This window comes from Triturus cristatus, chromosome 3_1 (assembly GCF_964204655.1).
Source record: "Triturus cristatus chromosome 3_1, aTriCri1.1, whole genome shotgun sequence".
Taxonomy (NCBI): Eukaryota; Metazoa; Chordata; class Amphibia; order Caudata; family Salamandridae; genus Triturus; species Triturus cristatus.
Window position 1 is genome coordinate 610,366,867 of NC_140583.1, and position 23,840 is coordinate 610,390,706.

Below are 23,840 nucleotides of genomic sequence, written 5' to 3' on the forward strand. Positions count from 1 at the left end.
CATTGTACCGGCTTAAGCCTTTGTCAGGAGGAGAGTGAGGGGGTGGGGGTGGGACGGGGGTGTTTTCTACTTCTTGTTCATTCTTTGTATTTCTTATTACGGCAGTCCCACTGGTGGGCTATTCAAAGATATGTACAGCACATACTAGTTCGTCGTTTCATTGATTTGAAATCAGTAAAACAAATCTAAACATAAAATTGCTAATACCTGCATCCCCAGTCATTCCTTTAGATTTGGGGACCTGGAATAATCTGAACTGTCACCTTTACATGCAAGAGAGATGGTTAGTAGTTGTTTTGGCAGCGATGACAAGGGCGATGGGTGGTGCAAGCTGCAGTGGCCTCCTGGTCAGAGCCCTGGCACTTAATATTTTACAAATTAAGCACTGGTGGTATGCCTACCCTGAAACCAGTCCCCTAATGCATGTTTCTGGTCCATGGTGGACCTGGCGTGGCCGTTCAGGCTGAACTGTTCCTATGGGGAGTTGGCTCAAGACTGATTTGCATATGGCTGGGTCCAAACTGAGGTGGCGTGGTGAGCAACAAAGCAATGGATTAAGGCCCAAATCTCTGCACTAGGAGTGAGTGTTTACATTCTTCAGCATTCAGTCCAGTCCATTGATGTGTTCTTCCTTTTTTTTTTCTTTTTCTTTTTAATAAACTGTTCCAGTTCCCTTAATACCAAGAAATAGTCTAATCTTGAATGTGTTATGTACTGATGTGTAGCACGGAAACTCTTGTTTCCTTGCAGATCATGTTCTTCACACACCTGTCTCGTCCATTTCTTTTATTACAGTTTTCAGTGCACCTGTCACTCTGTCTTATTGAAAACAAAGAGTACATTGAGGTGGGTAACAATAAACAACTGGTATTTCAGAGCCAACAGACCCAATGGTGAACATGGGCTTTCCAGATCCGTTGGATTATGTGTCCAATCAAAAATACATCTGAAATCTCCCACTGATATCATTCCCATTTCCTAATCACCTCACAGTCCTCTTCCTGTATGAGATCCATTTCATTGAAATACCCTAAATTTATGTTGCCTTGTTATGTAGCAATACACTTTAGTAGGCTTGGCCTAACCATTTATACCCAATACATTGCAGGATAATATCGTTAGACCAATTCTTCTGGCCATGGTAAGCTAAGATCTTCTCTCTACCGAGCTTCTGACCTGCACTCTGTCCCTATGTGTGTACCCCATAGATTTGCCCCTTTCTGTTTTAACCGCAAATATATCGACTACCCCCTCCCCAAGCCAGTCCTCGTGGCTCAGTGGACTATTGCATCCATTCCAAGGATCTTGTTTGACCTCCTCACCACAGGTTTAAAATTCAGCAGGTCCACTTACTCTCTCATCATTCAGAGGTCGATAAAATAAGTCTTATTGAGTTTGATAACAATAAGCATCTTATTTCAGAGCCACGATACCCTTCAGGGTGAACATGTGCCTTTCTGATACTCCTCGTTTGTGTCCTGTTTACCCCTCAAACAAAAACTCTTCCCTATATAACAGTCAACCTATTTCAAAAGTAGCCTATTTGCCTTAAGAATTCTGTTTGCATCTACAGAATGTTTGTCCAACTCTACTTGATTACAGGGGTAGATGCTCATCCCCGCGACTGAGGCTGCGACCACCAGGCTGTTTCCCAACCTTCTCCACTCCTCTTAAGCCCTCAGCTGCTCATGATGGGGGCCCCAGCACGTTGGAGCAATCTGACACACACGAAGCACTTGGAGTTGGACACAGCCCCACTGGGGGCCCACCGTTATGACTAGCCACTGAATCACCAGAGTTTAGCATTTCGTATTCCCATCGCTGCAGATAGTAACAAATATTTTCAATGGCACAGTTGGGAGCGGATCTAATAGTAAAAAAAACACATGGCCCCAGTGAGAGAGTTCCCAAAATGAGAAATCGCCAATCAGCCATTCGCCACACCTCCTCCTCGATTTGTAAAACATTACTGGTCAGCAAAATCAGTGTTTTCAGGAGTTAGGATAAAATTATCATGTTATAAATCTCAACTAGTATCAAGAGGAAACCCATCCACTGGAACACATCCTAGGTCAGTCTTTATATAGCTGGGTCTAAGTTTCTTTTTACAAATCCTTCCTAAGATATTGTGATGTGATATACCCAAGATACCGGCATGAAATTGTTTTGGTTCTCAGTGTACATCTCCATAGATAGCCTTTGCACCCTTGGTAGTGGAAACAAAATTAACTTCCAACGGTTTGCCTTGAACCCCTGTATTGACCAAATTCTTATGAATACTGAGCACTATATTGGTACAAATCATATGTTTCATGCGTCACTCAATAGATCTTGCGCCTAAAAGCTTGTCTTTCTGGTCCCAAACCCTTTGCACTCTTTGCATCACCAAACCTCTCTGTAGCCATAGTTGCATTTTATACCCACAAGCGTAAAATCGGGTTATCTTTGAGGTTGAGTAGCTTTTTCCTTTTAAGTTTGATTGAAATGTTGTATTCTGTATACTGAAATTGTTTCTGTGATAAACTCCCTTCATATAGAAATTGTATTTATTGGAAAACTTGCACACCTGCTGAGGTTCTTTGGGAGTTCATAAAAGGCAGAATACCTATTATGGAAAACCAGGATAACAAGTAACGGTCTTCCTTTTTTCCTTTTCAGGACGAAGTGGCTAATCTGCTGAAATGTGGTGCAGATCGTGGATTATGTCTGACGAGAACAATGATGACTGGGTTCCCAATCGAAGGAAGTGAGAGCTGAGGTAAAATTCTACTATTAAAGGGACCATAACAAAATAAAACACTGGGTAGTGCTAGATTAAAAGGAATGTAAAATTTGGGATTTGATCCTTGTCCTTTATTTATAATCTTTTGTACCTTGTTTGAATGACTCTTCTGTGCTTCAGTAATCCCTCTGTAACTTTATATTAATGAATATGAGTCCACTAGCTTATGTTTTTCATTTTACAACTACTTCAAAGTACTCGGTTCAATTTGTATTTTTAGTGCTTGGAACTGAACCTGTGTTTTTCAGTCTGTTAACATGGTTCAAAGTGTTCATGAGAGAGATGCTTGATCTGTTCAGTCTAATCTTTTACATTGAGATAAAAGGGCGTGAGAGGACAGGACTGCTTGGTCGAGAGAGAAAACAATGACCGTATATGTACCTGTGTGATATATAAGGGATAAAGTCCACCTTGCCATACCTTATAAGGATATTGCAAGTCACTGAGGAATTCCATAAAGAGGAACGAGGCCGTAGGCCAAGTTTATTTCTAAGGTTATGGAACTCTGAGGTGACTTGCAATGTCTGACGAGAACAATGATGACTGGGTTCCCAATCGAAGGAAGTGAGAGCTGAGGTAAAATTCTACTATTAAAGGGACCATAACAAAATAAAACACTGGGTAGTGCTAGATTAAAAGGAATGTAAAATTTGGGATTTGATCCTTGTCCTTTATTTATAATCTTTTGTACCTTGTTTGAATGACTCTTCTGTGCTTCAGTAATCCCTCTGTAACTTTATATTAATGAATATGAGTCCACTAGCTTATGTTTTTCATTTTACAACTACTTCAAAGTACTCGGTTCAATTTGTATTTTTAGTGCTTGGAACTGAACCTGTGTTTTTCAGTCTGTTAACATGGTTCAAAGTGTTCATGAGAGAGATGCTTGATCTGTTCAGTCTAATCTTTTACATTGAGATAAAAGGGCGTGAGAGGACAGGACTGCTTGGTCGAGAGAGAAAACAATGACCGTATATGTACCTGTGTGATATATAAGGGATAAAGTCCACCTTGCCATACCTTATAAGGATATTGCAAGTCACTGAGGAATTCCATAAAGAGGAACGAGGCCGTAGGCCAAGTTTATTTCTAAGGTTATGGAACTCTGAGGTGACTTGCAATATCGTTATGTGCAGCAGGGCGTACTTTATACCATTTATTATAAAGCCACACCATCACCTTTCCCATAAACCATTCTAAACCTTTCTGCAAACCTCTTTTATGTGAAAGAGAGAGCATGTTTGTATACATGAAGAATACAATTTTAACCTGTAGTGCAAAATGAAATGCATCAAAAACCTGTTAGATATTTGTTGCAAAAAGATATTAGAAGCAGTTCAATACAAGTCAGTTGAAGGAAAAAAAAAAGTTGCAGTAGCTCAGAATGTGTTAGAAATAGTCTAACATTCCTACAATTATCTAAGGAATGCGAAAAATAGTCAAGTTCCTTCTGCTAGTAACTGTAAAATAGAAAAAAAAGAGCAGACGAAAGAAAAGCAATGTTTTATTTTTCGTTGCTTTAAACAGCTGTTCATTGGCCAGACCTGCATGCCACCTCGGCTGCTGGCTCTGGAATGGCATTGTGACATCAGAACTCGACTGCAATAACTTGTTACAGTTAAGTTCTGACGTCTTTTCTTTATAATCTGCTTCTGGGTGCGTGTCAAGTTGCCGATTATAAAGAACTTAGACACAGACGTTTATACAGGGATTGCAGAATCCCATATATTGTATATGGGATAAAGTACCCCCATCCGTACATTGTAAGGATATTACAGGTCCCCGAGGGGTTTCACGGCCATATAGAGGAACAAGGCCGAGTTCCTTAATAAGGTTAAGGAACTCTGAGGTGACTTGCAGTATCCTTATTACGTACAGCAGGGGGTGCTTTATTCCCTATAATCAAGGCCACTGGAATTAAGCAATTGTGCGGCTGCGGTGATTTTCGCATCACTAGATTTCCTGCATAATCCATCATCTGCTGCATAATCTGTAGATTTTAACAAACAGACATTTCTAGCTCAACCTCGTTCAGAAATGAGTAAAAATGCAATGAAATGTGTTATTGTGCAATGGAAAAACCTTGAATGGTCACCTGTCTGCAGCTTATTGCTATATTTGGGTGTTAAGCTGGTACTAATGAGGTGCAACTAATGCCCAGACAGTGTTAACAAGTTTAACAAGCATTGGCATAGTCAATAGGTCTCGGCCTTGGTAGTATTTAGTTATGTAGCACAATATCCTTGGTGCAACAACATCAACTGTTGCATGGGTAAGCACATAGAACGTCCCAAAGGCGAGACATATTGGCTATGCCAATGCTTGTTTTTATAATGATGTTGCTCCATCCAATCTATGCATCCAGGTCACATATAGGGTATACTTGAAAATTACATTTGCCTCTAAATAGTTGGTAGTTGGACGTTTAGCAGTGCACGTATGTCCTTCTTTTGGGCTGCGGGGGAGGGTTTGCAGTCTAGCGCACAAAATAGGAACAAGGTTATCATCAGCACTCAACCCAGGTAGAGGGCCTTGACCCCAGCCCTCTTAATGCTCGCCTGATATCAGGCGTGTTTATTCCGGGCCTGACCTGACAGCCAGTCTCTGCCCACCGGCTTCTGGTGACCAGCACTACATGGCCCGCCCCTAGGCCGCCATGCTGACAGCTCCTATGCCTACCTCTACCTGCCCTTCTCACAGCCACAGCTCTCCTCTGCACTAGGCACCAAATTCCCAGTTTTGGCAGTCGCGCCTCTCTCTCGTCTTTGGATTGAGGTTTTTTTTGGGGGGAGGAGGGTCTTTTGGATCGTATTACAGAGATTCCACATCTGGATTCTCTATTAACAGACTTCTCAAAATGTACATGTTATCCAGGGCTTTAAGTGGGATGAAGAAACTGAGGGGGTCCCTGGAAGGGGCGTGGCCAATGTAATTAAGGGCATGGCTTAAACACAGTACGTTAAAAATCGGTGTTTAGCATAATGTGCTGCCCGACTTGTATGTTGCTTGTCATTGCCTCCAGATTTGTGATGCAACAAGTAATATCATACCTACAACAAGTCAGGACTATTGGCTTTGTCAATGATTGTTAGTTGCATAAGATAAATACGCAGCAACTATGACTTGTATAGAATATTAAACAAGCAATGCTATTAGGCTGCGGCTGTCACTTAGAGAGAGAGAGAGAGGTGTGTAGAGAGAGGGAGGGGTGGGTAGAGAGAGAGGGCTAGGTAGAGAGAGAGAGGGGTGTAGAGAGGTGTAGGTAGAGAGAGGGGTAGAGAGATGTAGGTAGAGAGAGAGGTAGAGAGAGGTAAAACAAACATAAAACATGGAGCCCTAATTGTAAACCACAAAGTCAGTTTCCATAGGGACTTAAGTAAACATGTTTTGAATTTTACAGTAATTTAGAAACTGCAAATTTTTTAGATTCTTTTTACACTAAACTTTTTTAATGTATTCTATATAGAACCTATTTCAGCAGGAGAAACAAAAGGCTAGAGATCTTGCAAGGCTTTGGGCGAAGAGTATTCATGTGACCATTGTAGTAAGGAATAAGTCTCTATGAGCTTCCCGGTTTTAGACAACCTGAGGCCATTAAAAGCCCTTTACAAACCCCCAAAATAAAACCTTACATTAAATTTAGAAACTGGAACGTAATCTTCCTCCCTCTACCAGGTTATGTAACTCCTTAGTGATTTAGGAAGTACTTATTATTAATGCACCCGATTAATGGTTTTGCTGATTTGATTTTACAGATACAGTCAGAACACCACCTGTTTCTCTGTATGTATTGGTTTTTAAAATAGTGGAAAGAAAATAAGCCTTCTTTTGGGTTATTTTCAATGCGGTAAGTCATCACTTCGAGACCAAAGGCTGTGTCCACTGTCAGAGAAGGGACTTAAAAAGGTTTTCTAGTGAAGCTTTACACAGCTGCAGACATACATATGTTTACACTACAATGCTAATTTTTGTATACCAGTGATGCATCGTGTATGACTTCTTATAACACTAAAGCCCAAAGGGTACCCTCGGGCAAAGGTGCCATCATGAGTTAAATAGAAGTGGAAATATACTAACTGCAGCTTCACTTTTTCATAAAACATAAAATAATTATGGATAAATGCACGTAAAACATTTAACAATAAATATGGATAAATGCAGACGGAAAAGTTTAAAGAGTAAATTCCTTAAAACCGTGAATCCTATTAATAATGTACGATGGTGTTTTGTTCTATTTTATAGCTGTAAACAACTTCTTATAATGGTGAAAAGAAATTTAATGCGCAGAGCGCTTCGTGTAGTGTTCATTCCTTTAAAGATACTTAGTAGACAACCAGAAATTGTTTATCAGGGATGAAATCGCTCAAGCTTTAAGCAGCTATTTGGAGGGGCTCTGGCGGGATAAACCGAAGGAGGCCAGCAGCAGGACTGCTTCCTCCCTGGAGCGGCAGAGAAGCTGCAATCACTTTCAATATGTTTGACAAATCCTGCGCCGTTCTCTTTCTTTGCCACTGCCAGTTGCTGATTGAGGCATCTGGTACACGGTGGCAGTACTATCTTCATGCCACAGCGAAGACCACGCGGTATGTTTACCTCGTATGTTAACCACCACGTCACATATCAAAGATTCTATTTCCAGGGTGCTGTCGAGCGCATGCACTCGGGGCCACTTACGGGGTGGGCGCTCCTTTTTCTAATGCAGCCCTGGCACTAATCAATGTGGGGTTGCGATGCCTTGCGAACTTAACACTGGTTGCTATACTGAGATGCGTACTAAAGTGTTAAATGCAATAATGTATGAATCTGGGTATAAATGTGGGTTATTTGCTCAGAGTGACAGTATATTAATGAAGTACAGGAAATACGGGGAGGCAAAACCACAGAGGAAATTTACAGAGCCATGTAGATGTACATTCGGAAGTACACAATTACTAAAACTCCCAGCTGCCTCATCTAAAAAAATGTTAGTAAAACCGTGAATAAAACTCTCCTGTGAAAACAGTTAATAAGAAACCTTCAACTATGAAACACAGGGCAACAAAAAAAAAAAAGAATACAAAAACTGAACACTTGGGCGTGTGACAAATGATTCCACAGACAATAGAAACTTGAAATGCAATCCCTGGTGGTCAATAAAATCGGCAACTGTACCAGCACTGACAGATCGGAGCCGCAGCAAACACCAAACCTGAGGATGTGGTGCTTGCGTTTCCTGGGACTGGCCACTGCCCAGAGCCGCTGTTCGGAGCAGGCAGTAGCGAGACCCACCCCAAGGTGCGTGCGATTTTAACCTGCAGTGGCACCAGACTTTCTGTGATCGTGGGGGTGCGAAAGTGAAAGTAATCTCGATCAAAAGAAGCGGGAGTTGTGTACTGAAAGACAGATGGCGGCTGCGCATGTGCACGCTTGCGTGCACACAAGCTTTAGGCCACCAAAAGCCTGTGGCAGCACTTTGGAAACCCGTACACTAAATGTCTTGCAGAACAGCGCATGCGCTGGTTCAGCGAGACCTAAAAATGACTAAATAATGAGGTAATAATGTGCTACATAATGCTGCATAATTTGAACAATGAAACGCACTCCTCCCCCCCCCCCCCCCCCTCCCCCCCCCCCCTTTCCAGGCTGCAGTGCACCAGCTTCAACATACCTTTCCGCAGCACCCCTGGCATCTCAAGGGCCCACACGTCGCCCCGGTGAACTGAGCTACCTCCAGGGGCTTCTCATCGAACTTCCCCCCCCCCCAATACATCGGGACTCGCAAGATACAGCGAAAGGTGAGATTTCACCAGGGTGTACCACAGCACAAGGTGGGTCTCCTCCCCCCATCCCCCTTCTCCCTGATTAGCGCTGGAACGTGTGGGGGTGTGACCAGACATCAGGACCCAGGGTGAGCAGGACATAAGCCCCCCCCCCCCACAACCCCCACCCCATCACCATATCGTCTCATGCACCACACTTAGATGTGCATTGACAAGCGACCACCCATTCTTTACTGGTGTAACTCTATACCAAGGATTGCCACCAAGGGCGAAGTAGGCACCCGCATCAATTCCAGACAACCCTACCGCGTCATTCCTGGGACGTCTAGGACAGGATAACTCTTACGTGACACTGGTCCTCTTTGGGGGGGTGGGGGCATGATGTTAACTGCCACCGCTCCTTATTCTTGGCCGTCCTATCACGCGGGAACCAACACGGACAATGCAGTGTGTTGAAAACTAGACCAGGAGGACCTCTCGCCCGAAGGTCCCCTCTCGAGTCTCTGGGAATTCCCCTCTTCTCTCACAGCCCAGGCAGCAAATGTGACTTGACAGACTCTTCTGGGTCCCTTCATTGTTGATTTACCTAACACCTTGCAACAACACCATGGCAGGGCAGGAGCCCTCCCTTATCCACGGGCTGCCACGGAGCAACCGTACTAGACACTGCACTCGCTAGTCCACCATTGAGGCGCCATCGGTCTTCCTCTGCAACCACCAGGCAGCTTGCCACGTCAGAACAGGGCGCCATCCTGTGAACAGGACCAAATGTCCACCAACAGGCACGGGAGCAAGTCGTCCAAGCAACTTCTATTCACGGAAGTACTCAAACAACCACAGACCATGGCCATGAATGGTGACACCCCCCCTACGAACAGTTCCTCTATGCCCCCCAACAACCTCTGCAACAGGCGAGACCATGGACGACATCTTGAAGGAAATCTCCGCCGACAGATAGAAGGAATTGCTAGCGGGCGAGGCGAAATTGAGAGCGGATATCGCGGAGTTCCACGCACGAGTGGAAGGACTGGACCTAAGGCTAATGGTAGTAGAGGGCCGCCTCGACATTATTGAGGACAGTGATCAAGAACAATATCTGCTTTTTTTGGCTAAATGGAGGCAATTGAGGGTTCAAATGCCAGAGCGTTTTTGAGAGATACCAAACCCCGTCGCTCATTGCCTATTTCCTATGCTGTGAGCAGATGTGGCAGATATTGGCTGCGGTGCGTGTCCAAGGGCCGCTCCCATACGAAGGCCATAGTATCCGGATGGCAGCAGATTTTTCCAGAGAGACTAGCGATCGCTGCAAGGCCTTTCTCTCCCTGAGATGTAGATTACGCCACATGAACATCAAAATGGTCTTTTTTTTAGCCTGCCCGCTTCCACATTACTAGAGATGGTGACTCCAAGCATTTCTATGGACCAGAAGATCTACGCTGGTTCCTTGACACCATATGATCACAAGAAATGGACATCCAACATGACGCTCCTAATCACTCACATAACCGCGTCCTCCCCCAAGCATCGGACATCAGATGGCGGATTACCAGCAGATCACGGAATCGTGGAAGAGAAAATGAAAGGACAACCCACACCCATGAGGACAAGGCTTCTGCCCTCCAAACCGTGATTGCCTTCATTCATGATCAACAGAGGGCTAAATTCCGCTCCCTTCTGAAGCCCACATCAGATGCTGAGGGAGGAGGGGACCTAGAAGAGGCCCCCTGGCTAGCGACAATCCAACGAATGTGTATCTGCATTGAAAGAGACGGCTGCCAGACGTCGGGCAGCTGAGTATCACTTACACTGTATTGGCTATTTGAGTGTTAATTTGTATGAGTTGTATAAGTAGTTTATCGATGCTGCTACCACAGTTCTTACCGTTCTCTTGGTAACTGCCACCAGCATCTGTGCTTAACCTGTTGTACGCTTACATCTTTTCTCCCCAAATCTGGCCTTGACTCCGATACTGTTCCCCTATGACTGTACTGAGTTCCGCTATGTTAACAGGTGTTGCTCTCTGAGCCCTTCCCTCAAAGCCAACATTACCCCCTCAGCCTGCCTGACTCCTTCATCTTCGTGACCCACACTGAGCAGCACCCTGTTCGCCTGGTAGACTATGATCTCGGAGCAGTGTACCAGCGAGTTTACACCCCGGTAGGAAGTCTAGTGTTCCCTACGCTACATAGTAATTTGTAGCTACTCTTTAAGTTTTATTTCTCTCCCCGCCCTTCTCCTCTCATACCCTCTCCGGTCTGGTTACCTTGTGCCTCTCATCGCATCGACCCGGCCTCTCCTCTCTCCACCCCCCCCATACTAGTTTCATTCTGATCATTAACCGCATCTCCGGGACAATAACTCCTTGACCATAGGCCCTGATTGTACCACCGTTCCCTATATCACCTGCTAAGTGCCAGGAGATACTCGACATCTGCACCCCTTCCTCCTGCCGCCTTTCCCTTTTAGCGCCTGCGTATCTTTTCTCTACATACTTTTTCTACTTTTGAGTTTTCTCCTCTCTCTCTCTTATTCATGTAGATTCTCGTCCCCTTCTCAGACCTCTCCTATTCCCCCCCACCCCCATTTATCGCCCCTGACACCTCACACCCTGTTATTCCCCTGTGGCTGAGTATTGCACCTGTTGCATTTAATCACACTCTTCTAATTGCAAGAGTCCTTCATATACGTTAGTAGGACCCGATTACTCCCTGCCCAATTCTAATTCACATCATGAGTGCCGCTCACCCCCTACGTGCTATAACCTGGAACGGAGATGGCCTCACGCATTATATCAAATGGAAAAAAATACTCTCTTACTTGACGTGGCACTGCTGCAGGAGACTCATCTTGATGCCTTGGAATCTGACAAGTTATGCAGAGATTGGGCGAGGAAGGTGATTCACAGTAGGGAAGAATGTGAGTTAAGGAAGCCTAGTGTGTGAAGACACACTCTTTTGAAAACAGTCCCTTTCACGTAACCTCACCTCGTAGGTCTCCCCAGCTCCCATGACAGGTTATTTTTTTTATGAACCAGATTCAGCCTTGATTTATTCCATCTTCTCTTTGCTTAATGTTTTGTCGTAAGTATGAGATGCCTAGGAAGTTTTTTAATCCCTACTTTAAAAAAAGCCAATTTTAAACAAGTGCGACCCACTTTTACCTCTTATTATGCTCTCAGGGAGCACTGTATGGCATGTTCTTAGCTTTTTAAAGGGGGCAGTAAGGCTTAGAGCAACATGTGAATAATGACCAGGGGAGAACGGGATATAGAGTCATTGCGTACACTACTTAACCTATTTTATTGTACATTTTATCTGTATGGTGTAGTATTTTTGATCTTTGTAATTTTCATGAATATTGGTGATGAATTTTGACTTGTATGGCTTTTATCACAAAAGCTGAATAAAGTTTGATTGGTTAATTGACATGGGCACCCTTCCTGCACACAGAGGAGAAAACTGGGGACAATCGCAACGCAAGGGAATCGGGACCCTCCTCTTACCCATCCCACGCCTATGCTTCCATCACCACCCACAGCTGCCACGTAAGCCATAGCATATAATGTAACCTGATGCACTAAGGCACTCCTTCCCTCCACCCCACCACCTCCAGCAGTGCTCTCATAAAGACGCAGGCTCCCACCTATTCCCCTTCCCATATCTTCTCCAACTCACTCCTCCCACGGGTTCTACACACACACAGCCTACCTATATATCCACCCTCCCTGTATACTACATGTCACCGGCTGTCCTGTCATTTATTGTCATTTCCTTTTTTCTGTCATTCCCTTTCTCTCTTCCCTTCGTAATCCAGTAGGAGATCGCATCCATCCCAGGCCCCTCCCCTTTCTTCTTCTTCCCTTACGCCTCCGGGCCCCCTCTCTCTCTCCTGCCCCTACCTCCACCCCCCGGAACCACAATGTGGTACTGGGGGGATTCTGCTCCGCTGACTCAGACGATGGCCCCTCTGTTCACATTAATACCCAGGGGTTCATGGTGGATTCTAATGATGCATGAGGGCAGGGTAGCACCTCCCCATACCCTCGCCCCACCCCTCTGTACCCTATATCTATTCCGGCAGCCACACATACCCACGTGAGGACTAGGGGACAAAGTGGAGTGGGACATTCTTCCCTAGCTTCGGCCACCGACGGTATCCCCTCCCTATGGACACACATTATCATATAACCTGTGCAAATGGCTTCTTACACTTAGGAACAAACGCATCTACAACCCCATCAGCATCACCACCATCGCTACGACGCAACATACACCCATTTACACATTTACCCAGTTTGGTATACTCTGCCCTCCCCCACACCCAGTCAGGAGTCAGCTGAAACTGGGATACCCCCGCAATTACACTTGGAGGGACGCTCTTACCTTCAAGGGATCATTCCATTCAAGATATGTAATCTCCCATTTGTGGATGCTAACCCCACCAATACAGGAATGATACGTTGTTGAGCAGGGCCTACAAGGCCATCCTGCCCGCCCATCACATATTGGCGCTCCCCATCCTACGGACTGATAGCTTTTCCTCATCCCCTTCCCCTATTTGTTATATATATCATTTCATGTTTATAAGATGCAATTACCAGCCATCTATGTTTCCTTTAATACTATTGATTATTGAATATGGCATTTTGGTGTCAGATGTTACTTTTCAAGATGTATATTCTATGAATCTTTAATAAGGGATTGCAACACAAAAAAAATAAAGATACTTGCCTCAATTAAATACATTGTTCAGTCTATGAAGACACAAAATCCATGTCCTGTTAAATAAAATACGTGCAAACGGACCTGAGAGCTTTCAAAACTCATTTAAACGCATCTGAATGGAAAGTTGAGGCATTGGATGACAATCTTGTAACTCCCGAGAACCAACCTGACCTAGGCCAAGAACTGTGGGTCTTGAAGGAGTTGCTAGTGGACATAGTAGGAGAAACTAATGCCCTCTTTATTGGTGTCCCCACAGGGTTTGAATCTGATGACATGGTCAGCTTCTTGGCATGCTTCTTACCCAAGCTCACCGACCTCACATTAGTGCCACTCTTGATATTCCAATGCACTCATCGATCACGCATGCACCCCTCTACATCACTGCTGACTTCACTCATAACACCATGGTCTGTCATAAGACATTTCTGGCACAGAGGCACTCGCTCCGAAAGTTGGGGATTTGATATGGACTCCTGGAATCCTCTACAATGCTGCTTACCATCAGTGGCACCTATAGGGAATTCACAGATCCAGTCAACCCTGACCTGTTCCTGTATTCTTTTGAACCTTTTAACATGAACAACTCAGCGTCTGGTGACACGTAAGCCGCCTCTACCTGACTTCCTGCAGCCAACAAATTACTCCACAGAAAAGATCACTTCAGAACGACTATGCATTGAGGCTGTGATGAAACACTGGTAGGACAAAAAAGACCAACCAACGCAATCGAAGATAACAGGGACAAATCAAAAGGGAATCGGAGTTGTACGCTATTCACAATACTTGAACTGATCCAAATGGCAGATGCATATTTGCGAAATTAAAGACCATGGACGCTGCATTGATGGTGGACTTCATCTATGCCCCTAACCAGGGGGTGTGGCCTAGTAAGATGGCCTTCTAGACGTGTCTGCCAGCGCTCCTGCCAACAAACTTTGACTCGTCATTATCCTGTGACACCCAGAGGCGTTTCCCCTTGGAACCGACTGAGTACCCCCCAGGGATCAGCGAGACTCGCCTTGGGGCTCTTAGGTGGCAGAGACGACTACCCGGAGTATAGACAGAGCCCCGGGGTGGCTGTAGCCTGTTGAGGCAGCGGTACCACCTTGGAGGTCTCGTAAGGGGCTGAGAAGAGAAGCTCCAGGGTGAGTGTCACCCTGATCGCCGAACCGGGCTGGTTCTGCGCGGGTCCAGATCCCACCACAGTGCCTGTTTAAGTATTGAACTTCTGCCCCTCCCCCACAAGATGAAGAGCTGGGACTGGCTGGGAAGAGACAGTGGGGCTGGATGGGGTGGCTGACTGCTTGAGTGGAGCTCCCTGGAGTGGAGGAGCGAGCCCCCCTTGCTCCCCTGGTCACCCAGTGTGGATCAAGTGACTGGGTGACTGAAAGGATCCTGTTACTGCAAGCGGAGTGGCACGCTGAGGCCAGGCGGTGCCAACTCAGAGCCCTGAAGATCATTCCTGGCGATGGCCGAGGCTGCCCCCTCACTAGCGAACGTTCTGGCAGTGATACAAACTACCTGAGAGAGTATAGTGCACAGAATCGATTACGTGGCCATCGAGGTCAATTTTCTACGATGCGACCGCCATGAAGTATCCGAGAGAGTAACTCCCACTAAGCACACAGTGGAAGCAGAGGTTTGCTCTCTGAGACACCGTTCTTGAGCTTCAAAAAAAGGTGGTGCACCTTGACGACCAGGTATAAGATTCTGAAGGATGGTCACGTGGGAATAATTTATGCTTTGTAGGTTTCCCCGAAAAGGTAGAGGGACCCTTGGTGGAGCTGTTCTTAGAGGACTGGATCATGTAGGTCCCTGTCCCCAGAAGGCTATCCAACTTCTTTAATATTGAAAGGGCCCACAGGGCGCTGCTCCTCCCCCACCCCATCAAAACTGGGGGGGGACCACCTAGGGCCATTATCACCCGACTATTCAGTCAACAGGGCGTGATGCTATCCTACAGGCCACCCGCACAAAAGGGCCACTGTGTTTTGAGGGCCGACCCTTCTCAATATTCCCAGACTACACGCAACGAGTTCTGGACCAACGGAAAACATTCCTCGAAGTTAAGAGACGCCTGCGGGACCTTAAGTTCAAATACATCCTCCTCTTCCCAGCTAAATTGCGAGCCAAACACAAAGGGAAGGCAACATTCTTCGTTTCTGCGGCAGACGTGAGCGACTGGCTGGACTTCATCAAAAATGGAGCAACTGGCTGGACTCCCAGGGACATTCAGAGATGTGTGTGGTGCCTAAAGTGGAAGGGCGCTGCTTTGACAGTGATAACACAGGAGATCTCCTCCATATAAACTACTTGGGGCAGGGGGGGATTCTCCTCCAACCCCACCCCTCCAGAGGTTGATATTGGTGCAAGAAGATAGAAGTCTTGAGGTCGCCCCCACCGATTAGTCAACCACTAGCACAGCACACAGTCTCCAAATTACTGTACTACATGCTTGAGTTTGATAGGGTTATTGGGCTGCATACACAATTATTTACTCTCTGTGCTTGGAAGAGGCATGCGATGGTGATAGCTGCCCAAGTGGAGGAGAGATGTTGGGATTGTACAGAAAGCAAAGTCGGAAGGTTTGCTTTGTTTCTATTGCCCCTGTGTCATATCGCAGGAATGGCACTGCTGAAAAGGTCTCGCTGGGTGAGAGCAGAGCCATGGCTGGAGGGGGAGGGTAAGGGAGAGAAGATACAGGGAAAGTATCTTGACTCATGGCCCCCCCCGTAACAAAATTGATCACATGGAATGTTGGGGATAGTGCAGTGTGAGAAACGTAGACGATGGTGTAGCAATTGCATGCCTAATGGAGACACATGTATGGGGGACTCACTGCCCAGTTTGAGAAGGAGATGCAGAGGGCAACTTGACAACACCTCTTTTTTGCGGTTTGCACGGGGAGCCGTCGTATGGGTGGCCCCCGGGGTCCACTTCCAACATCTGCACCACATAACTGACCCCAATGGGAGGTATTTCATCCTACATGGTACCCTGGACGGACGGGAACTGTGTATCTTCCATATATATGCCACCAACACTTACTGCCCCTCATTCTTCCCAGTGCTGTTAGCCTTGGCGGTGCCATACTTGGATGCTGCAATTATCCAATCTGATGAGGCTATTCAGAATTTTCTGGTCTCTGGAATTGCCACGGCTTGACCCGGAGGTGACCGCGGTCCTCGGAGCCCCGATCACACGGGAGGAAGTCCTGGAGGTCATTGGGCGCCTCAAGCCGGCGAAGAGCCCTGGGAGCGATGGTTTCCGATGGAGTATTATCAGAGGTTCGCCCCCCAATTGGTGGAGCACCTCTTAGAGATCTCCAATGAATCATAGGAGACCCAGTCTCTACTGGTCTCCATGATGGAGGCCATGGTGATTATGATCCTGGAACCTTATAGAGACCCCCTGCTGTCCATTTCATTTAGGCCAATCTCACTTCTGAATATGGATATAAAAATCCTGAGTGGAATCTTCGCAGCTCGTCTCCTCCCCTACATGTCCCGCCTGATACACATAGATCGGGCTGGGTTTATACCAAAACGTAGTACTTCTCATAATTTGCTATGACTGGCGCACGTACGGCAATCTCCCTCTCTCATGGAGGACAACTATGCCCTGGCACTGCTCGACATTCAGCAAGCCTTTGATTCTGTAGACTGGTCCTACATATAGTTGGTTTTGCGACTGACAGTTTGGGATGGGCCCGACTTCCACAAATGGGCTCAACTACTCCATACTGCTCTGGCTGCCCATGTACTAGCTGGAGGGTTGGTTTCTGACTCCTTTCCACTGGCTTGTGGCACCCATCAGGGCTGCCCTCTGTCCCCACTTATTTTCACTATGGTACCTATGGCGACAGCTCTGCGGAAACAGATGGCAACATGAGGAATACTTCTTGGGGAGACCCACCATGTGTTCTCCCTAAAAGCGGATGACACACTAGTATCTGCCTCAAAACCGAAGCGGTCTATACCCATTTTTCTCGATGTCCTGCACAGGTTGGAGACCGTCCCGGGCTTTGTATTATCAAAGGAAATCTAAATTGGTCCCGAGGTGGGATTCCCTTGGGCGGCTGAAGGGCCTAGGTATCAAGCTCGGGAGTACGGCCTCAGCATATCTGAACCTTAATATAGGGCCAGTCATAGAGGGTATACGAGTCTATATAAAGTTCTGGCGGGACCTTCCCTGTCCCTTATGGGGAGATTGCTATTGCAAAGATTATTATTCTGCCACGATTTCTCTACGCCCTGCAGAATTCCCTTTACAAAATCCCCAATCTGTACTTCCGAATACTAGATGGACTGATGGTGGACCTCCTATGGCGCTCCAAGCGAAAACCTGTTCGGCTAAAAACGTTGCAAAGGACGTGGGATGGCGGGGGATTTTAGAGGTGCCCCGCCTGGAGCTCTACTATATGGCCTCCCATTTGCAACACGCAGTCCACAGGTTGGATGATATTGAAGACTGGCAAAAACAGCTCCGAAAGGGCACATATAGGGGTCGATCTTTGCCGGAGCTCTTGACGCTTGGGTCCAGGGGACCCACAGGCCTTCCCTATGTTATAGGATTGTTGCGGAAGTATGGGAACATGTGGTCAGCAGAGTGATGCGACACGCGCCTTATGTTCCGGATATGCCACTGTGGGTGCTGAAGCCCTTCTGGCAAATAGTAGACTCCATGTCAATAAGAAGGTGGCAGGAGGGGGCTGCCAACTGATGGGAGATTTATATGAGAGTGAACAATGTATAACCCAGAGAGAGGCAGAGACCTCCTGTTCACTGGGATTGAGACATTTTCTACAATACGGGAAGATCTCCAGTCTGAATCGCGAGCTTTGGCCATCATTCCTGGATGAGACCCCTGCACTAATGTGCTGCGAACCATGCTTTATATGGCTCGGGGCCGTCGGCTGGTCTCACAGTAGTATTGGGCACTCTGAGATGATGAGCTGGGGTGAGGGGGCACTTCCATTACAAGCAAAATGGGAAGGCATAATTGGGGATCCTCTCACTATAAAAGATTGGCAGAAAATTCACCATGTAGTCAGTACCGCAAGTACTATTGCGCGCTACAAACTTATTCAATATCATTTTATACATCAGGCTTATCTTACCCCATGCACATGAAGCAGAATCTATCCAAACCGCTCAGGTGAATTCCACCCTCTAAATGTATACATGTGGCATGGTCCTGCCCAACTCTGACGTCATACTGGGGGTCGATACTGAATTCACAGGGAGCCGTTGAGTAATTCCCAGAGATATATGGACAGTGAATGCCCCCACACCAGAAAAAGAAGTTGAGCAGGAAATTTACGTTTGGGCAAGTTTTAGCAAAAAGACGAATTGCGAAAACATGGCAAAACGACAGACAGACACAGACACAGACACGACACAGACACGACACAGACACAGACACGACACAGACACAGACACACACAGACACACACAGACACACACAGACACACAGACACACTCTCTCTCTCTCCCTCTCCCTCTCCCTCTCCCTCTCCCTCTCTCCCCCCCCTTCCCCGATATGAAGGACGTGTGAGTGGGCGATGCACTAGCGGCGCGCATTAAATTTGTCCTTAAATATGACTAATTGGAGGACGACCTAAGAGCATGGACCGCAATTCTAGCAGATCTGTGGGATCCACAACACGAACGACTCAGACTTCGCAGGCTGGGGATGGGACAGAGGATCACTGATTAATTCAATCAAGTACGTAGCGAAAAATGGGAATTTGACACGGGATGGGATAGGGGAGGGCTACTGGAAAAGATTATTGTTATTCATTGTCATGCACTGAGGAAGTGTCTATGACAGCGGTCCTTCACATGTAATGTAAATATGACTGCAATGGGTTATAAGCTGATGTACTGGATACTAAGAGGAGGAATGGGAGGGAGAATCCCCTTACCGATGCTTCGGATCAAGAAATGTCTGTGTTGAACTTTGAAATGCCAATAAAGTTATGAAGAAAAAAAATCTATGCCCCTAACGAGAGAGCAGAATTACTTGGATAATTCTTTCAAAATAAATTTCCATTTTTTTATTGTACTTTGTTTTATTTTCTTTTTTTAATGTTTCTTACATTGGAACCGAAATAAAGGAAACATGACCGAACTCCTTGCAATTGGCTGCACAAGTTACAATTCTGTGTACCTCTAAACAGACGGACATGTGTTTGACTGGGCCATTAGATCTTGCCTGCAATCTTAAATGATACAATTTATTTCTGGCAGTAAAAGAGGAGGCAGACAGTAATACTAAAAAATTAGAGCAGCTTGCTCGACTAATGACAGGCATAAAACATTTTTTCCTGCACAGCAAGCCCACCCACAGGTCTTGGGCATTTAGAAGTGTGCATTTTTTTCATGGTGTTTTCCTTAAAGCAGAAGCTGGCATGGCCATATTCAGAAACCCATTATGTCCTCTCACTACTTAGGGCTATAGTTGCTTGTCCTTCTTGGGGACAGTTGGGGACAGTTTCTATGCATGTAGTTGGAGAATGATGACTTTGTATCCTCCTACAGACCGTTCACCAGCATCGGTAGATGGTTTTAATACACCTGTAGATAAACGGTTCTGTAGGCAGAAGCTTTAATGTTAAAATATTTTTCAGGTATACTGGGCTTCTAGCTGTTAGTGTGGTCGTATTTAAAGTCTCCCGAAGTCAGTGCTACATGTTTGAGCCTTTATTTGGGTAGTGTGATTGCTTTCTATAGGTTTTGTCTATTTTATCCTTTGCGCTGCCATACTGTCCTCCAGACAAGGGCTGTGTGCTTGAGTCTTATACTTCTCACGTGCACAGTTGCTGGGGTATTGGAATTCACGTAGGAACGTGAAGTCCTTTTGGAGAATATGGCTGAATGGTGGTTATAAAGTTATGTTCCCAAATTGTACCTGCAGAGATAAATGTAAATCTGTTAGTCTTTGCCACAAACATGGCGATAATAAAGCTTTAGGTCTTTTTTGAAGATGTGATTGGACACGTTTGAATGCATATAAATTTACTGCAAATGAACATCTGGGTTGTGTCTCTGATAAGACAAACCGATGCACCTTGGTATGATAGGTTTGGAGATTTGCAAGGTATGAAGTCCAACAGAGGTTCCAGCCAGAACACATGCACTTTTGCATTTTTTGATTTAACATTATTATATCTGCATACCACACAGTCATGACCTTGCTTTGCTCTAAACTTTGGTAAAAAACTAATTGTTTCTTGTTGGTCTCTCCTTCAAGCAGAGCACATGGTTATGGCCTCATGAGTCGCCTGTAGATGACAAGAAGTAGTTAGAATGTTACATCACCATTGCCGAAGGAATCCTGAGCTGCAGGAAGAGCTGCAGATTCAGGCGGCTGTAGCAGCCGGCGATGTCCACACGGTGCGCAAGATGCTGGAGCAGGGATATTCTCCTAATGGACGAGATGCTAATGGCTGGACTCTGCTTCATTTCTCTGCTGCCCGGGGGAAAGAGCGTTGTGTCCGTGTGTTTCTGGAGCATGGAGGTGAGCACACTAAAGCATGTTTTGCGATTTTCTGTATTGTAGACCTGCATATATTCACAATTAGTTTTGGGCTTGCCACTCAGCAAGTTGATGCATGGAAACCTTCAAAACGGATGTTACATGAAAACTTCTATCTTTTAATAGATGTTTTTCATGAAACTGATAAAAGTTCAATTGAGATTTTAGAGGTCCAGTGTACAGTTGGCCCGAGTTGCTGGTCATTACTTTGACCCAGTGTACGTATTGCTGAGCAGATACCTCAGTATGACTGCTTCCTGACATTAAGCATTGAATTTTTCTTGTTTTTCAGTGTTTTTTAAACCTAATTTGACTTGTCCAGAGACCTGTTTTCAGAGACAACTTACTCACAAATTGAGTTTGTTCTCGGTCTGCTCTCCTATGTATAAATTGTCCGCATTGTAGAAAGATTTTACAGCCTGATGATATTTGCTGCCTCTGCGACCTGTATTTGAAGCTGTTGTCCAGTACACTGGTATTCATAAACGCCAAATAGCTCCTCGCCGGTTTACAGAACACCTTAGGAGACTGCTGTTTCCAATTTTAATATGTATATGGCTAGATAAACATTTTCTATAAAAGATAACCAGTTTTGTATATTTGACAATTTTATATCAGTCAGAAAATTATCAACTTGACATACATCAGAGCAACCTGGGACACACCAGCACCTTATTGAGGACTTGAACATAAACTTGGTGATACAAAGTCAAATAACAGATGACTATTTAAGAACGGTCTCTGTAGAAAGCACAGTGTCTGAGTAAAATGTTCAGGAGATGCCAAAGAAGTGAGGCATAAGGTTGCAGTTAAGAGGAGGCAAACTAACAATAGATTTGAGGAAAGAAAAGGTTAAGTGGGGAAAGTATGGGATAGCTACATGAAAGACAAGTGAAGAATGGAACTAGAGAGGGCTGACAAAGGGGGCGTGGGAGAAAGAGGGCATGGACTTGTAGCATTGACTTGTACCGAGTGGAGGTAGACTCAAGGAAAGAAAAGAAGACTAGGTGGTGCAGTTGATGAGAGAATGTAAGGCAAAAAGAAATTGGGACACAGGGAACAATTTGTGGTTGATTAGGGTATAAAGGACAGCAGTCTTCAACTCAAGGGTAGGCTCAGTTTTGAGAATGAGAAAAAGGTAGCAAGGTTTATAGATGCTAACCTGGAATAAAAGTTTCAACAGATTAGCCAGAGCTGGAAGGATAGACAGGAGGGTAGACTAACTGTAATATAGGGAAGTATATGACCAAAAATGGTAAAGAATAGACCCAATAGTTTAAATAGATCGGTTTTTAACATTTTGTGGATTTGGAGACATTTTTCTGCATTTTAGCTCCACTGGTAGAGAGATCCACATGGTGGTAGGTCTTGCTCAATAAGAGTGTGTGTGTGTGTGGCTGCTTTGCTTGATCTGAATTTGTTGTGCCGGATGTTAGATTAGCCATGCGTTTTAAGATTTTTGTATTGATAGCCCTTATAATTTTTCCATAATCCCTCACCACAATCCAAGGGGCATGCTATATTACATAACGAAAAGACAATGTTGTCTTCTTCTGATTTCCTCTTGGTTCATTGTGAATTTTATAATCCGTTTATATATCATTTGAGTAGCTATTTGTTGTAACAAACAAAAAAAATGTTTTCCCCTTTCGTTTTTGCTCCACTTAGAACACTGAGAAAAAGCATAGTAGTGTCAGATGTCTAGTCTTGCATACTCTTGAAATACCCCCTGCCCGTCATCTGTCAATAGTGACAGGCTGTGCATCACAAGTTGCCTGCCTGGTCTCGCATTATTTTAGGTAACCCCTTTCCTTTTGGTAATTGGATTTGCAGTCCCATTTACTTGTTCAGGTGTGAATTGTAAAGTGTTTAATGTGGCGTTCATGATGAAAAATAGTTAATTCATGGTGGCTGCTATTCGGTCTTTGCTAATATTAACAGGATGGTATCCCAATCGACACTGGCTAATCTGCTGCTTCCCTTCCTGTGTGGTCTTAATAGCACTTTGGGTCCATTTTTACCATGTTCTGGTATTTCTATTCCTCTATGGCTTTCCACTTTATTGCAGTATTCCTCTTGGCAATCGTATCGCCAGGTTACTAAATATACATATCATGCTAAGAACGTAACTATATATTTTATATGTATATGTTTCAAACAACACTGACATGTTAACACACCCGTTCAATAAACATTAATACAACAATAAGTCTTCGCGTTTCGTTTGTCGTTTTAAAAATAAATTTCTTATGTAGTCAGAAAAAACAATGCCAACACGTGTTTCGCGCTCCACTGCGCTCCTTTAGGGGTTATAGTATTCCTTAGATCACGTTATATTATGTCTGTTTTTCCAACCAATTATACACCATCTTGATTATTCAGTGTCCTTTTCAATTCAGTTTCGTCATGGTGCAGTATTTAAATTTTCGTTTTATAAGTACTTTCCTGCACGAGGATTTTTAACCATTTGTGCCCCTTGATACGGTCGCAACTCGGCTGGAAGCCTCTGTGCCACTTGTGTTAGGGGACAGTTACTCACTGTAGTCCCACTCACTTTGCACCATGTAAAGGTCTATTCCTGATAGCTGATCTGTAAGGATCTTAATGTGGAATCTGGGGCTAGGAATAACTTCGCTGATTAGACTGATGTAAGTCAAGCATTTCACAACATAATCAAGACTGCATTGATTATAAAATTATGCTAGTCATTATGTATGCTAACAAAGACTGCCCGGTATAACAATGTAAGCATATATCAATGAATGAATAATGTGGCATTTGTCATTGAAAAGTTAAAGCAGCTTCAACTTGGATATATTGTTACGATTGCATAAAATACACGTGGCACGTGAGGAACATGTATATAACCAATGGATTGCATAGAAAGGACGAGATATTTATCATGTGATTGTAATTCTCTATTTTGGTTAACAAATTCAAACTTTATTCCATGGCCAGCACTGCGCATCATTGGTCCACGCATCCGTTTCAGTACCAAGATGATACTGTTCCATCTGTATTTGATGCTGCAAAGAC

The 23,840-nt window shown here is 44.9% G+C and overlaps 1 protein-coding gene across 6 annotated transcripts in view; it reads left to right on the plus strand.

The window, feature by feature from the left end:
- Nucleotides 1–23,840, plus strand: part of ASB7 (ankyrin repeat and SOCS box containing 7) — a 206,552-nt gene that overhangs the window by 26,599 nt on the left and 156,113 nt on the right. For 2 of the 6 annotated variants that reach the window (XM_085644536.1, XM_085644537.1), the window contains 2 exons: nt 2,659–2,758; nt 20,523–20,786. In XM_085644536.1, the coding sequence (XP_085500662.1) occupies nt 20,576–20,786 (211 nt within the window). In that variant the 5' untranslated portion in view covers nt 2,659–2,758; nt 20,523–20,575. Of the gene's footprint in view, nt 1–2,658; nt 2,759–3,303; nt 3,359–20,519; nt 20,787–23,840 lie in introns of those variants that run through there. The other 4 variants (XM_085644539.1, XM_085644538.1, XM_085644540.1 and 1 more) reach the window with 3 other exon arrangements.